Here is a 16082-nt window from a genome sequence, read left to right on the forward strand (position 1 = left end):
CCACGAACTACAACAAACCGCAACTACTAATGCCTTCATCATCTACATCGACGCCATCTACTGCCCACCACTGTTAACATTTTCACATATAATCACAAACATCCATGCCCACAGCAGGATTCGAACCCCCAACCTTTTAACTGGAGAGCAGATAAGCTAACCACTTGGCCAACCAGGTCTTTTGATCCTATAACAAGATCCAACGCTCTCGAATTCCAAGTCTTCTCTGTCACATTCTGCTTCAAGTAATTATCTCTTAGTAAGTGTATAAATTCCATTTCGTTTCTGCCATTATCTTTCCTCCTTCCAATCTATGTCTCCAAAGTGGAAGCCCCCCCCCCATAATAATTACTTGACTTGCACTTTTTTGAATAACTACCAATAGCAGCAGATTCACTAGCTTCACCTTCTCTCTCTTCTTTATTGCAACTTCTAATAACTCTTTTTACATCTTCCCTCATACAATGCTTCTGACCTCTCTGGCAATTGGTTCCAGCTAAAACAATCAATTCTTTTCACCTTCCCTTTCTATAATAATACTAATATTATTAATTTTCACACAAGGGAAACAAGATTTTGTAGAACTTCATGAAGTATTCCCCTTATCATAGAATTGCCATAAAAAAAATTAACTGCTTATGCTCTTTCTCTTGTATATTCTTACAATTTTATTTTTGGCTTCAGACCTCTTGCTTTTTTTCTCTTTTCAGTTCAACTGACCTCTTGCTGTTTCTTGGCCTTTAAATGTCGTACTTTATTCTGTGCCTGTTTCTTTCCACCACTGCACTTTCAGTATTATCACCGATGTTTACATTTTCTAGGATCAGTACTCTCTACTGTACTGTCATGTAATTTGTTCTCTCCATATTTGCTTTCCAAAATTTATTACACCCTCATTGACCAATTTCATTCTCTTTCCACAAATCTTTCAACTTTCATGATGAGTACATCTCACAAATTTTACACTGGACAAAATCATGCAAATTTAGCTCGCTCAAACAAAGATGGCTTGGCCATCATTGTTCTGCTACACATAGGTGCCATATCAAAAGTATATAGTTTAAGGAAATATACACATTTTACTTATGACTAAATAACTCAATCTATCTCACACAATTAGAAAACAAATACAACAAATTATTAGCAAAAATTTGGAGGAAAAAAAATTATCTTTCTGCAGCGTTACAAATCAACAACATTCACCAAATATCCTTGATCCTGAACTCCTATAATAATCAATAAAGTGTTCTTCTCTCAACATGCTGGCAACACCTCATTACACATAAAGAACTTGCCCACTCTTAAGTCCATTATGGAAAATTTTGCTCTATATAGTACTGATTTAATGGTTGGCTTTGATATCTTGTTCACTGATGTTCCATTAATCCAAGCTGAATTTCCTCCTGTTACCTAAACTCAGGCTATTTCATTTGGCAAAGCAAATTCTAGAAACAAACAAAAAGGAATCATCCATAGGTTCTTAGCTCTGTCCCCCCAAGGCCTTCTACTTTATCAAAATGTTTAATGAGGAAAGCCTTAAATTCTTCTACCACACAGCCCTACCAGTTGACTATGCTATGTAAACTGTTTGTCTTTTCACCATGTCTCAGATACACTAATCACCTCCCCCCCCCTCAATTTGAACAAAACATTCAAGTATCCAATTCACCTTATGAAAAAAATGGCCATTCAACAATGATCTGCTCTTTTTAGAGAATGATTAATGTTGGCCTAATGGATTCTTGATGTCACTATGTACAGAAACCTCCCCCCCCCCATACACATACAAATAAATACATCCACCAACAGCTGATTCTGAATAAATCAATCAGAACTCTGAAATCATTCATATGTCTGCAACGCGTTGGCAGGGTAAGTTAATGCATTAACAATATTTTGAGCACTAGCCCATAAAAATGTCCAAAAATTAAAAAACGATTGCCATATTCTTCAAAATTTAAGTTGAAAGTCATCAATTATGCAAAAGAGCACGGAAATAAAGCTTCAGAGAGACAGTTTGGACCACCTCCTCCCACTGAGTGTATGATTAGACAGTGGAGAAAACAGGAAGAACAACTACTCAAGATGACAGAAAAAAATAGAGGGCGTTAAAAGGAAAACTAGTAAAATGGCCAAACTTGGATTATGGAGCAGTGCCAGAGTGGGATATGTGTGTCAACCAAGTTTATTCAATATGAAGCAAAAAGGTTTGCAAGTGAAATGAACATTGTTGATTTCACAGGAAAGGCAAAATGGTGCCTCAACTTCATGAGGAGGGAAGGGTTGGCCATGAGAACATGAACCAAGTTAGCCCAGAAAATGCATCTTAGTATGTATCTTAAAAATATTACCTAATTATTAAATATACTTGGAATATTTAAAAAAAAAAATATTAAATGTGTTCTGTTTTATGTTTAAAATATTGATTTCTTAATTTTGGGTTCGAAAAAGTAGGTTCGTCTTATACATGGGGGCATCTTATACATGGAAAAATACGGTAATTATTAAATTTTAGTTATTCTATCTTCTACATTATAATTTTCATTCTAAAATGGCTAATTACTCACTTTCTTTAAACTTAATCTTCTACCAGAGCATTCACCAGGTATATACCATTATATGCCGATATAAGAGGATGTGCTGAAAAGTTGTGATAATCACCATGAAGATATCATCACCACCATCACAATTACCATCAAATTATTACAATTTGATGGGGGGTTAAAGGGTTTTAATATGTGTTCTTTTTTGTGGTTATATCAACTAACTCAGTTAACAAAGTTAGTTTATCAGAACTTTTCAGTCCCCCCTCTTCCCATAAAGTGCTATACTTGGTATACAGGCCCAATAGCTATCTTATTAAACTTATGGTTCAACTACATTTTTTCTTGTTTTGTTTTGTTTTATTTTTCTGCAAAACTTCTCCCACTGTGTTTTGTTCTAATCTTATCACTTGATGCAGTAATATTAATACAGTATATTTGAAATTAATCAAATATACTTTCTTGTTGATTTAATGAAATTAAAGTTATATATCAATGAGAGAAAACCAAAAAAGAAAACAAATTGCAATTTTAAATATATGAAGTGTGAACAAAAAGTTTATGGTTGAATAGCAAATGATAACACTGCAATTAGAGCAAAGCTCCTCTGCTAGATATCAGTAGAGTAGAATCTGCTACCTCTTGTGTTGTTTCAAAGTTGTAGCTGATGTTATCAAGAAGTAATAAAGCATGAGTGTCTTGTGCTCTTTGTGATTTCCACCCATCAAAAATGGTTTTAAGCCCAAAAGAGTGGCATATCTGCATGCATCATGTTCTGCTTCAAACTGTGGAAACCTCCAAAAGTAACCTCTGAGATGTTAAAATTGATTTTCGGTTAAGAAATGGTGAGCAGAACTTGGACATTTGATTTGTTTCCAAGTTCAAAAAGAAGCTATTGACTCAGACATTTGATTTGTTTCCAAGTTCAAAAAGAAGCTATTGATGATATGGTACATCAGATAGCTTCCATCATTGGCATGGATCAAGGATGTTCCACAAATTAGTTTTGAATCTCCTTTGGATTATGTTTATGTGTGTGGACAGAAGACTGAACATGTAGCAGGTTGCAAGAAAAGTTAAATATATAATATATATTATGTGCTTAAATTTCTTTGTGTGCAAGAATTGGTGACCAGAAGTGGTCACCAATTCTTCACAGAAAGTATTGTTTTTCAACCTCTCATTTTTTAATGAGGGGTTGAAAACCTCAAGCAAATAAGGAAGGAAAGGGATGTAGATTCATTGATGGTGTTATAGTTGGGGGGGGGGGAATCAAACCTTCTGCAAAAGATTTCAACAGTGGTGAAGTTTCTTCAAAATCCTTTATTTGGCCAGCTGATAAATACCGTTGTATTAGAGAGGAAACAAAAACTACAATGCAGAAACTTTTTGGTCACACTTTGGAGTCTAAAGACTCCCTTCAAAAAAAAAAAACATTGGAAAAATCTATAGTTAATGTATATTTCTGTAGTAATATACCATTCAAAATATTTCTTTTATTCTAGCTAATACCTTCCCAAATGAAACTTACAGCTCCTCTACAAGGGTTTTATTTTTATTTATCGCTTTTTGGAAATGATGTGAAGACAGATAATTTTTTTGATCTTGTAAAGCCTTCATTTCCTGCCATAAGAGCTTCGGTCAAGATTCGTAGCAGTTTGCAAATTTTGCAGCAGTTTTTCGAATATCAAGATGCATTAAAAGTATGTAAAATGTGTATGGAATGCTCAGAATTTATAATTTATTAAAAATATTAGTGGAAAATGTGTATGCAAGACTTATTTTCTTAGGAATCAAGATTTTAATCATATGTAATTTATTAATAATTAAAAATTTCTGCTGAATACAAAATACAACTGTGCAGTAATATTTATACATATATAGTAAACTTATAGGAGACAAAACATCATCTGCATCCTTCCTACTTTTACCATATTTTTTCTCCAATTTAAAAATATTTATTTTTAATTACTGAAAAAGAGAGCCAAAAGGCTTCACTTCGGCGATGCAAAATTATTCAAATTAAGCGGATATTGAATCCAACATTATTTCAAAGACGAATAGAGAAACTGCAAGACATTCATGCTGAATATAGATAGAAACTATAAAAGTTTCGGCAGATCCAAGCATAAGCAAACCTTTCATGACAGGGGCAACTCGTAGTAAATTAATTATTCTTAGAGTGATCAGAGATTACTTCACCTTTACTATGAGTTGCCCCTGTCATGAAATGTTTGCTTACGCGTGGATACACCAAAACTTTTATAGTTTCTATCTATATTCGGTATGAAACTCTTGTAGTTTCTCTATTCAGCTTTGAAATAATGTTGGATTCTATATCCACTTAATTTGAATAATTTTGCATCGCTGAAGTGAAGCCTTTCGGCTCTCTTTTTCAGTTATTCTTGGTGCCTTTTGTGATGTGACACCTTTTTTAGCATCTCATATGGTAAAGTATAAGTTCTGCATCACTTCAAACCTGAGTATTTACATTTGGGTCTGGCTCCCACTGACGAGACCTCAACAAAAGGTCGAAACCGGTCTGGGTAGTGATTCCCCCATAATGTATAACATCATACATGTCTGCTAGGAAATGTGTTTTACATTATGGGAAATACTAAGGATAGTGATCAGAGCTTACTCCAACTTTAATACGAGTTGCCCCTGTCATGAATGGTTTGCTTACGCTTGGATCTGCTGAAACTTTTATAGTTTCTGTCTATATTCGACATGAAACTCTTGTAGTTTCTCTATTCGGCTTTGAAATGTTGGATTCATCATCAAATTCCTGACATGTACCCTCAAGGGGTGTACAGGATATGATAGTACTACGTGAAAAATTTATATCATTGGTAACTTTCTATCTACAATTTTCCTCCAAATCAGTCTATTACTTGTCAAGACTCCAATATTATCATTATCAGATCTTATATTTCTATCGTCTAAGGCACGTTGTACCATATCAATCCACCTATATCTTGGTCTTCCTCTGGGTTGTTTTCCTGCCAACCTGGCAGAGAAAACTTGTTTTGCTAATCTTTCCTCACCCATTCTGTTTAAGTGACCATACCACCTGAGATTAGCTCTGCTAATGCATTCCTGGATGCTGACAATGTCAAGTTCTTTCCTAATATCCTCGTTTTTAATATGATATTGCCATTGATGCCATCTGTTCACGCCTCTAATCTTGCTCAAGACTCTCATATCTGCGGTCTCTAGTCTTTGGTCAAGTGTTTTACTTCTGACCCAGCTCTCAGATCCATAAGTTAAAACTGGTTTGAACACTGTCTTGTATACAGCTAATTTAGTGTTCCGACTAATTTCTCTCTTATTCCATATGAATTTATTCAATTGACTTCCCACCATACCAGCTTTGCTGATTCTGTTGTCTATTTCTATATTTAATTTACCATCTTCAGTAAAAATCATGCCTAAATAGATGAAATGTTTTACTTGTTCCACAGGTTCTCCGTTCAAAACATAGTTAACATTTTCAACAATTCTACCTATTTTCATTGTCTTTGTCTTTTTAATGCTGACCTTCATACCATATCTATTACAACAGTTATTCAATTTAGTCAGGGAATCTTGCAAACTTGTAGTGGATTTATTTAGAAGTATAACATCATCCGCATAAAGCAAAGAGCTGACATTAGCATCTCCAATTCTGATATCATGTTTAATACCACTTTCCTTCATAATGTGATCCATATAGATAATGAATAACAGAGGGGATAATGTACATCCTTGTCTCACACCAGATTTAACATTAAACCATCTTCCTGTACTTCCTTCAATTCTAACTGCTGACTTACAACTCAAATGAAGACTAAGTATTGCTTGATATAATGCCCCATTGACACCATATAACTGCAGCGTATTGAATAGCTTTTCTCTTGGCACCTTGTCATATGCCTTTTCCAAATCGACAAAACTTAAATACAGATCTTTGTTATATACCCATGCTTTCTCAACTATTCGTCGTAAAGTGAAGATCTGATCCTGACAGCCTCTATTGGCCTGAATCCAGCTTGTTCTTCACCAAGCTTTTCTTCCACAATTCTTCTCAACCGTTTCTCAAGTATACTAGCATAGATCCTGCCAGGAACACTCAGTAGGGAAATACCTCTGTAATTCTCGCATTCAGTTTTATTTCCCTTTTTATATATGGGTACTATGAGAGCTCTACTCCAATCATCGGGAATTCGTCCCTCTGTCCAGGCTTTCTGAACTATGCAGTGCAGCACTGTAAGACTTTTTTACCACCATATTTCAGCATTTCTGGTCGAATACCGTCTACTCCTGTTGCCATTCCACATTTCAAGTTTTGATGGCTTTTTCTACTTCAAGTATGGATATGTATTCTTGACTGTATACCTGTTGAGTGTTTTTTACCACTGTGCTATCACTGCTTGTTTCATTTAGCAATTTTGCTTCATAATAAAGATATCCATATTTCAAGGATATCTTTTTCTCCTGTTTTCATGTCACCTTTATCATCTCTAACTCCTTTTACAGCAGTTTTTTCTCCATTTCTAAGCTTCTTCAACAACCTCCAGAATATCTTACCACCTTCTTGATATTTATTTTCTATGTTCTTGCCAAAGTCCTCCCATGACTTTTGTTTTTAGCTAGTTTTACACAGTGTTTTGCTTTCTTACATTTGTCTCTGTATTCTCTAAGAGCAAAAGCTGATTTATTTGACAGGAACTTTTGATATGCTTTCTTCTTTTCCTTCACTGCCTCTTTAACTTCCTGTGTCCACCATGAGTTCTGATTTTTCTATCCTTGCAGACAACCTCACCGCATGCCTCTTTGGCTAAATCAATCAGGGTTTTCTTCAAGGCTTGCCACTGAATCTCCAAGGTTCCTGTTCTCAAACTCTTTCATTTTTTCTTCAATAATCTTTGTGTATTTTAGTCTACAGTTTCACATCTGAGAGCTGCTCAACTTTTATTCGCTTTATAACTTTCTTACATGTTATTCTTTTCAATATGAAATTCAATTTTATCCTGCTCAAGACTAAATAGTGATCACTTCCAATTTCAAATCCTGTGTACACTCTGGTGTCCTGCACCAGGGAGAAAACATCGCTATCAACAATAACATAGTGAATGAGACTTTACCTTGCCTCTTCTCCCCATGTGAATTTGTGCACATTTTTATGTTGGAACATGGTGTTAGTAATAACCAGTCCATGTCCTGAGCAGAAATCCAATAGGTATTTGCCATTATTATTAGCTTTGCTCTTTTCTCCAAATTTTCCCAAACTATTTTTGTGTGTCTGACAATCATTTCCTACTCTGCTATTTAGATCCCAACAAGGACCAACTTTTCATTTTTCATTGTGTCAGTTGCTTTTTCTAAAGCCTCAAAAAATTCCTCCACTTCTACCTTAGTAGAACGTTCTGTGGGACCATAGGCACAAATAAGTCTCATTGTCCAGTTCCCTATTCTCATATTTACCCACATTATTCTACTTGAGGCTGACTGCCATTCAAGAAGATTAGCCTCGTATTTTGTGTTGAATACTATGACTACTCCTTCTATTGTCATTGCCTGAATATAACATTTTGTATTTATTGCTCAGAAAGATCTCATCAGTTTTGGTCTTTTTTATTTCAGTCACCCCTCTTATGTTGATCTGGTACTTATCTAATTCTTCAGCTAGATCCATTTGTTTGCCATTCAGGCCTCCTATGTTGATAGTACCGATCTTTAACTCTGGTGATGTTGAGTTGGGGTGTGTTGGATTCAATCTCCACTTAATTTGAATGAATTGATTTTTGAATGCTTTATTCTAATATTAACAGATTTTAGAAACCAAAAAAAAGCATCTAATTGTTTTCAGAATTAACTTGATTTTTTAATTTCAGTTAATAGTCTAAAAAATAAAAAAGAAAAACAGTTATTAAGACATTTCAGCATATCAGATTGACATATATACTACATGTTTTGAATAACAGCTTTACGCATGTAAGAGAAAACTAAATTATTATTATTATTAACATCTGACCTCTATATTGTCAGAGACTCTTCATGGGAGGTACAAACATGCAGTATTGTCTATAATGCTCATCCAAGCATGCTTTAAAAATTCAGTGTGTCTACATTCACAACACACTCAGGCAATGCATTCTATACTCACACCCTCTCTCATTCGATGAAAATTCTCTTCCATGTTAACCTGATAACAACATGTAAGAGAAAATTAAATTATTATTATTAACATATGACCTCAATCATATCCCCCCCCTCTTTCTTCTATTCACAAGACTTTGCCATTTACATTCTCTCAATCTGTTCTCATACTCCACATTCCAAAGACCACTGACAACCGTTGTGAATCTTCTCTGGACCCTTTCCAGTATATCCTGATGACCATGAAAACCCACCAAACAGATCTGTGCACAGTAATCTATGTGAAGCCTGATCAGTGCTTTATACAATTGCATCGTAACCTCTTTATTTCTGCATGTCAGGGTCCTCATGATTGCCATTATCTGATATGATAATGTCTTCACAAGTTATGCAATGTGGCCCCAATTTGAGGTCCTTGTCCACTGCCACTCTCAAATCTCTCCTTTCCTCTACCTCCTTTAAAGTTTCCCCATGAACTGTATACTTTGCATTCCATTGTTGTTTACTAAATTTCAAAACCTTACACTTTACGACATTGAGCTGACAGTTCCACTTAGTTGTCCATTCGTTTAATCTATTCGAGTCATCCTGCAAGGCCATAACATCTGCTTATCTCTGTATTGCTGTCTCCAATTTTGTATCATCTGCAAATAGCTGCATATCACTAGTTAAACCCATCCCAGTATTATTAATATGATATTAATATCATTAACAACAATTGTCCCAAAACTGACCCCTGCGGTACACCACTAGTGACCTTCCTCTTATGGGATACTGCACATGTATATACAAAATTACTTCTATATATTTTACTCAATATGTCATGAGCTTCTTTCGCAGAGAAGAAGATGCAGATATCCTGCAGGATGATTTAAATAAATTAGTAGCATGGATAAAGCATAATCGTTGTCATTTGAATGTTGCAAAATATAAGGTTATGTACTTTGGGATGAAAAGATTATCATGATACTGTACTGGATTGCAGGAAATTGCTGAGGCTAGGGCTGGATGGTAATGGTTTACAGGTTGAAGTTCAGAGGGGCATATTGCAAGAGTTGGCAAAATAGCTCAAAAGATGATTACTTGGTTGTTGAAAAACAAACAAGTAAAGATAAAGTTATTATCTCTCTACATCCTATAAGGCTATAATTCACCCGCATTTTGAGTTCTTTGCACAGATTTGGTTACGTGGATTGGAGAAGAAGATTCAGGAACAAGTGACCAAGCTGATGGTAGGTCTGTGGACTGCTCCCAAGTTGGTCCTGCATTATGGTCCTGAAAATTACTTCAGGTGCAAACTTTGTTTGCTTACACTTAGATAAAGGATTAAACCTTCTTCTTATTGTGCTATTTTCTATCGAAGGTCAGCGACCATCTTGGCGAACAAACTGCGCTCTTGTGCTAATCTGAGCAGTTGTGCACTGCTCTTTCCTATCCACGTCTTGATGTTGTCAAACCATGATATTCTTTTTCTTCCTCTAGTTCCTTTGCCACCAATTCTTCCTATCAAAATGGTTTGTAGAAGTTGGTATTTGCTGTTTCTCATGATGTGGCCAAGATATGATGTTTTTCGTTTCTTGATTATTTGTACAAGATGTTTAGCTTTGCCAATGGATTTTAAGACATCTTCATTGGTAATTTTTTCTGTCCATGATATCTTTAGCATTCTTCTGTATAGCCACATCTCAAAAGCTTCGATTTTCTTGATTTGTCGCCTTCAATGTCCATGTTTCAACTCCATAGAGCAGAATAGACCACACGTAGCATTTCAGCATTCGGCATCTGACTTCCATGTTTAGGTCTTTATTGCAGAATAGTGTTCTCATTTTCATGAAGGACTGCTGTGCAACTTCAATCCTTGTCTTTATATCTATTTCTGGATCCCACCGTTCATTAAGCCAGCAACCAAGATATTTATATCTTGACACTTGATCAATATTTTTCCCATTGAGTGTCAGTTTCATTGATGAGGCTGGATGTTTGCTGATGATCATGTATTTTGTCTTGTTGATGTTTATATTTATTCCCATTCTTTGGCTTTCTATGTATACTCTGTCAATGAGTTTTTGGAGATCCATAATATTATCTGCAATTAGCACGGTGTCATCTGCATATCGAAGGTTGTTAACAATCTTTCCATTTATTGCGATTCCCTCTGAACATTCTTCCAATGCTTTTTTAAAGATTACCTCTGCATATATGTTGAACAGGAGTGGTGAGAGCACACATCCTTGTCTCACTCCTCTTTTGATGTTAATATCACTGGTGGTAATGTTGTCTAATTGAACGGTAGCTGACTGATTCCAATACACATTTGTTATTAGTCTTATGTCTTGTTCGTCTAGCCTTATTTGTTGAAGGACTTCTATTAAGTTAGTGTGTCTGACTTTGTCGAATGCTTTTTCAAAATCTATGAAACACATAAAGACAGATTTCTGTTTTTCTATGCATTTTTGTATCAATATTTGGGTACAGAAAAGGGCCTCTCTAGTACCAAAACCATTCCGAAAGCCGAATTGTGTTTCACTTAGAGTTTCTTCACTTTTTCTATAAATACGATTCTGAATTACTTTCAAAAATATTTTTAATGTTTGGCTCATTAGACTAATAAGTCGGAAGTCACCACAGGAATTCGCTTTGGGTTTCTTTGGAACAGTGATAAATGTAGATTTGAGCCAATCTGATGGAAATTCATCACTTTCATATATTTTATTACATAGTTTTTCAAGAAGTTTGATGTTATCTGGTTCTATTAATTTTAAAAATTCTGTTTGCACACCATCTGGTCCACTGGCTTTTCCTGTTTTACTTGTTCGTATAGCATTCTCTATTTCGCATTTCATGATTGCTGGTCCTTGAATGTTATCTTTTATATTTATAGGCTTCTGTCTAGTATCATTGAAAAGTTCTGTTACATATTTTATCCAAATCTGTGCTTTATTCTCTTCTTCTAGAACTATTTTTCCATTTTCATCTCTTAGAGACACTATTTGCTTTTTCCTCAGTTTTCCAGAAATTTCGTTGATTTTCTTATACAGATTGAAATTATCATGTTTCTTCTGAAGCAGTTCAGTTTCAGTACATAAATTTTTCATCCAATTTTCCTTGGCTTCTTTTATTTTTTTCTTGATGATGTTATGTGTTTCTGTATACCTGGCAAGGTCTTTGTTTTTGTACATTCTTCTTGTATCAATAAGAGAGAGAATCTCATCTGTCATCCATTCCTGTTGTTTTATATTATTCACATAAACTACTTCTTCAATACTTGTTGTTACGATGGCATTCTTTAAGCTATTCCAAAGAGATTCCACACTTTTATTTTCTTCTATGTTAATCTGTTGTAATCGCAGGTTAAGCTGTGTCTTGGCACTTTTATTTATGTTCGGGTCTTTCAGTTTTTCTACATCAATTTTCTTTTTCTTCTTTTGTGATTTTTTAGCTGATTTTAATCTAAGACGTACTTCTGCAACTATAGGATTGTGGTCTGATGAGATATCTGCTCCAGGATAAGTCTTTGCACTCTTTATACTACTGTGGAATCTTTTATTTATCAGTATATAATCAATTTGATTTCTGACAATGTTATGTTGGTTATCTTGAGGCGATTTCCAAGTGTACAGTCTTCTGGGTGGAAGTTTAAACCAGGTATTTGCTATTGTTAGATCTTCTTCCTGACAGAACTGGACTAGGCGATCTCCTTTGTCGTTTCTGGTGCCTAAGCCATGTTCACCAACAATTTCTCCATCACCCCCTCTTCCCACTTTTGCATTGAAGTCACCCATCACTATGTTTATATCATGTTTCTTTGTTAGGTTTTTAATCTCTTTTAGGTGTTCATAAAACTCTTCAACATCTTCTTCACTTTTGTCAGCTGTGGGTGCATAAGCTTGGATGATATTTATGTTAATGGGGTTTCCCTTAAGTTGTAACAGCATTATCCTTTCAGAAAATGGAATCCAATTTATTACTGATTTATTGATTTCTTCATCTACTATTACAGCTACACCATGTCGATGTTTGTTCTCATCATTCCCAGAGTAATACATTGTCGTATTATCTTGTTGACACTTTCCAGATCCTGGCCATCTTGTCTCGCAAATTCCGAAAATCTGGATGCCCAGCCTCTTCATTTCTCTTGTGGCATTTCTTAATTTGCCAGCTTCATACAGAGTTCTGACATTCCAAGTTGCAATTTTAAAAGTGGACACCATTTTGAGCCCGGAGATTCTTCGCACCCCTGTCCCATTTAAGGGACGCCGGGAACTTGGGGCCAATTGTAAGGGTTTGCTCACCATGGTGGTTGTTCTGGAGATAAGGTAGAGCAGTAGTTTCTCCGTTTGCTTTCTGCTCTGCAGTATTACAGACGTACACAATATAATCATATTGCCATCTGCAAATCTCTGATCACAAGCTTTTCCGTCATCATTTGGCTTCAACCTTGTATCAGTACTGACAATGCTGCTTCCCAATGTCAGGGGCAGTGACCCCAGCAGGTGCTTATTTAATGGCGGCACTACTCGCCATGTCACCGAGTTGTCATTGGGCTTTGTGAGGTTTTAAGTGAAACAGAGTTGCCACTTCTGCTCCCCCATGCCCTGATAGCTCAGTCGCTGTTGGTCCACGGCTGCTTATTCACCAGATTGCTCTGCTTATATCGCAGCTAGCCTCCATATCTGAAGGCTGTTCCCCGATCCGCCACCTGGGGATGCACCCGGTAGTAGTCAGCTCTGCCCCAGGCTTAAACCAAGGATTAAACCAAGAATATAATTTATAGTATAACCCAGTGGGAAAACTTCACATCTATTTCTAATCCAGAGTATTTTAATAATAAGATGTGACACCTTTTGGCTACTCAGACCTCGATAAAGGTTGAAACCGATCTGGGTAGTGACTCTTCCCATAATGCATAGTATTATACATGTCCGTAAGGATGTATGCTTTGCATTATAGGATACTAAGGCAATTAATGTGAGGTCATTAGCCTCGATATACAAGTAGCCCAGTCATGAAGTTACTTCACATGCAAACTTGGTTTGCTTACATTTGGATAAAGGATTGTTGTTGTCAAGTCCATTGAAGAGCTTCTAGATATGGCCATGGGTCTGTAGAACTGCTTTGGCAGTCTGTTGAAATTTGATGGAGTAGAGCTTTTCTATAGGGTTATTGTCAATTTTTTGTAGAGCAGCAGCAATTGCTGGACAAGAATAGATATGGGCAGGTGTTAGTTCGACTCCTGGACAGTTCTTGCATATTTCATAGCTTCTAGTACCGTCCCGATGAATTTTCATGCCTTTAAAACGTTCCGTCCTTAGTCTGGTAATGATTGTGGTTATTTTTCTGTTTTCATTAATTTCGCTGAGTTTATTGTTCTTCTTGATAATTTGTTTTACCAACCTTATTTTTGCAGCAAAGTTAGCATCAGTTTTAGTGATACTGGGTGTAATTTTTGAGGTAAATATCTTGCTTCTTTGATTAGTCTGTCTGCTCTCTTATTGCCTTCAATATTTACATGGACTGGTATTCATTGTAGTGTACAGTTCTTATTTTTCAAATTTAAAGTTGCTAGTTGTTCACGAATTTCCTGTGTGAGGTTTGTTTTTCCATTTTTTAATGGTTCAAGTGCAGATTTTGAGTCACTGTAGATAGTTATTCCTTCTGTAATGTTTATTACTGGATTAGAGAGATAGAACTTGAAAGCTGCTTGTATGGCTGTTAATTCACAAGTGAAGTTTGAAGCTATATTGCCTGCTATGGTTTTGATTTGTGTTTCCTCACCTCCAGGTAGAGTTAGAAAACCCCTGCTCCATCAGATGATTACTATTACTATTATTACTATTATTACGGGCAACTCCAGGGAGTCATTAGACTCATCAAGGGAGGCCCCAATCATATTCATCACAACTATTCGACATTCATACAGTATATATCATACCTCGCCTTAAACTCATTCACTGTCACAGCATCCACCACAGACTCAGGGAGCGCATTCCACTCATTCACTACTCTAAAAGTAAAGAACCCAGCTCTAACACCTTTACTAACCACACTTTTGCCCAGTTTCCATGGATGTCCCCTAGTCCTCCCACAACCAGCCCTGTTCTCAAAAATATCTTCTGAATTAATTTTATAGAAACCCTTCAGTAATTTGAATGTCTCAATCATATCTCCCCTCCTCCGCCTATCAACCAATTTTTGCAACCCACAAATCCTCAACCTGTTCTCATACGGTTCATTCCACAGACCTGCTATCATCTTGGTCACTCGCCTCTGGATCCTCTCCACCTCCTCCCCATCAAGAAGAAACCTAGGTGACCAAATCTGAGCACAGTAGTCGAGATGGGGTCTTATCAAGGCTCGATACAGAGGAACAATAACCTGCTTGTCTCTGCTTGTCAACGTATTCTTCAGCAACCAAGTGATTTGATGAGCTGATTTGGCCACTTTTGCAATGTGTCCCCTAAATTTCAATTCCTTATCCACCAACACTCCTAAATCTCGTGCCTCATCAATTTCCTGGAGCACGGTTCCACCAATGCAGTAAACTGCCTCCAATCTTTTCACCCCAAAATGCATAACCTTACATTTTGCCACATTAAATTGACATCCATTCTCCCTAGCCCAGACCTCCAATCTATCCAAATCATCCTGCAAAATTTTGACGTCATCTGCATTCACTATTGCCCTACCCAACTTCGCATCATCCGCAAACAAATGAACTGTTCCTCTCAGATCCTTTCCTATATCATTTATGAACAAATTAAACAGCAGTGGTCCAAGAACAGATCCTTGTGGTACACCACTAGTCACAGGCCGTCTTGTGGACTCTACTCCTGAGTAAACCACTCTCTGATATCTCTCCTTCAAACACCCTCCTATCCATCTCACCAACCCTATGTCCATTCCCATATGCTGCAATTTACTGATTAGAATTCCATGTGATATCCTGTCAAAGGCCTTAGCAAGGTCCAGTAGAATCACTGTAAACCCATTACCCTTATCCAGTTCAGCCATCACTGTGTTATAATACGTGAGCAAGTTACTGAAGCATGACCTACCCTTCACAAAACCATGCTGTCCCCGATACAGTATCCCATTTTCTTCTATCCAATCTTGTATTTTCCTCTTGACTATTTTCTCTAAGACCTTGATAATGATTCCTGTTATGCTGATTGGCCGGTAATTTTCAACAGCAGCCTTGGAACCACCTTTGTGCAGTGGAACTATTTTCCCCTCTTTCCACCCCCTTGGGACTGACCCTGTCCTGAGGCTCAAATTAAACAAAATGGTCAAGGGCACTGACAATTCTTTGGCCGCTTCACGTACGACACGAGCTGGTATACCATCCAATCCCACAGATGTATTGACATTGAGGTTCTGTAATAGACTAGTTACCTCTAC

The 16082-nt window shown here is 36.5% G+C and overlaps 1 protein-coding gene across 1 annotated transcript in view; it reads left to right on the plus strand.

The window, feature by feature from the left end:
* LOC150107721 (centrosomal protein of 120 kDa-like) overlaps positions 1-16082 on the plus strand; it is a 284452-nt gene that overhangs the window by 54515 nt on the left and 213855 nt on the right. Inside the window, exon 3 of the mRNA XM_090392176.1 lies at positions 4049-4246. Coding sequence (XP_090248302.1) covers positions 4049-4246 — 198 coding nt within the window. The remainder of the gene's footprint in view (positions 1-4048; positions 4247-16082) is intronic.

This window comes from Typopeltis vanoorti, chromosome 4 (genome assembly GCF_054136105.1).
Source record: "Typopeltis vanoorti isolate ZY-2024b chromosome 4, IOZ_Tvanoo_1.0, whole genome shotgun sequence".
Classification (NCBI taxonomy): domain Eukaryota; kingdom Metazoa; phylum Arthropoda; class Arachnida; order Uropygi; family Thelyphonidae; genus Typopeltis; species Typopeltis vanoorti.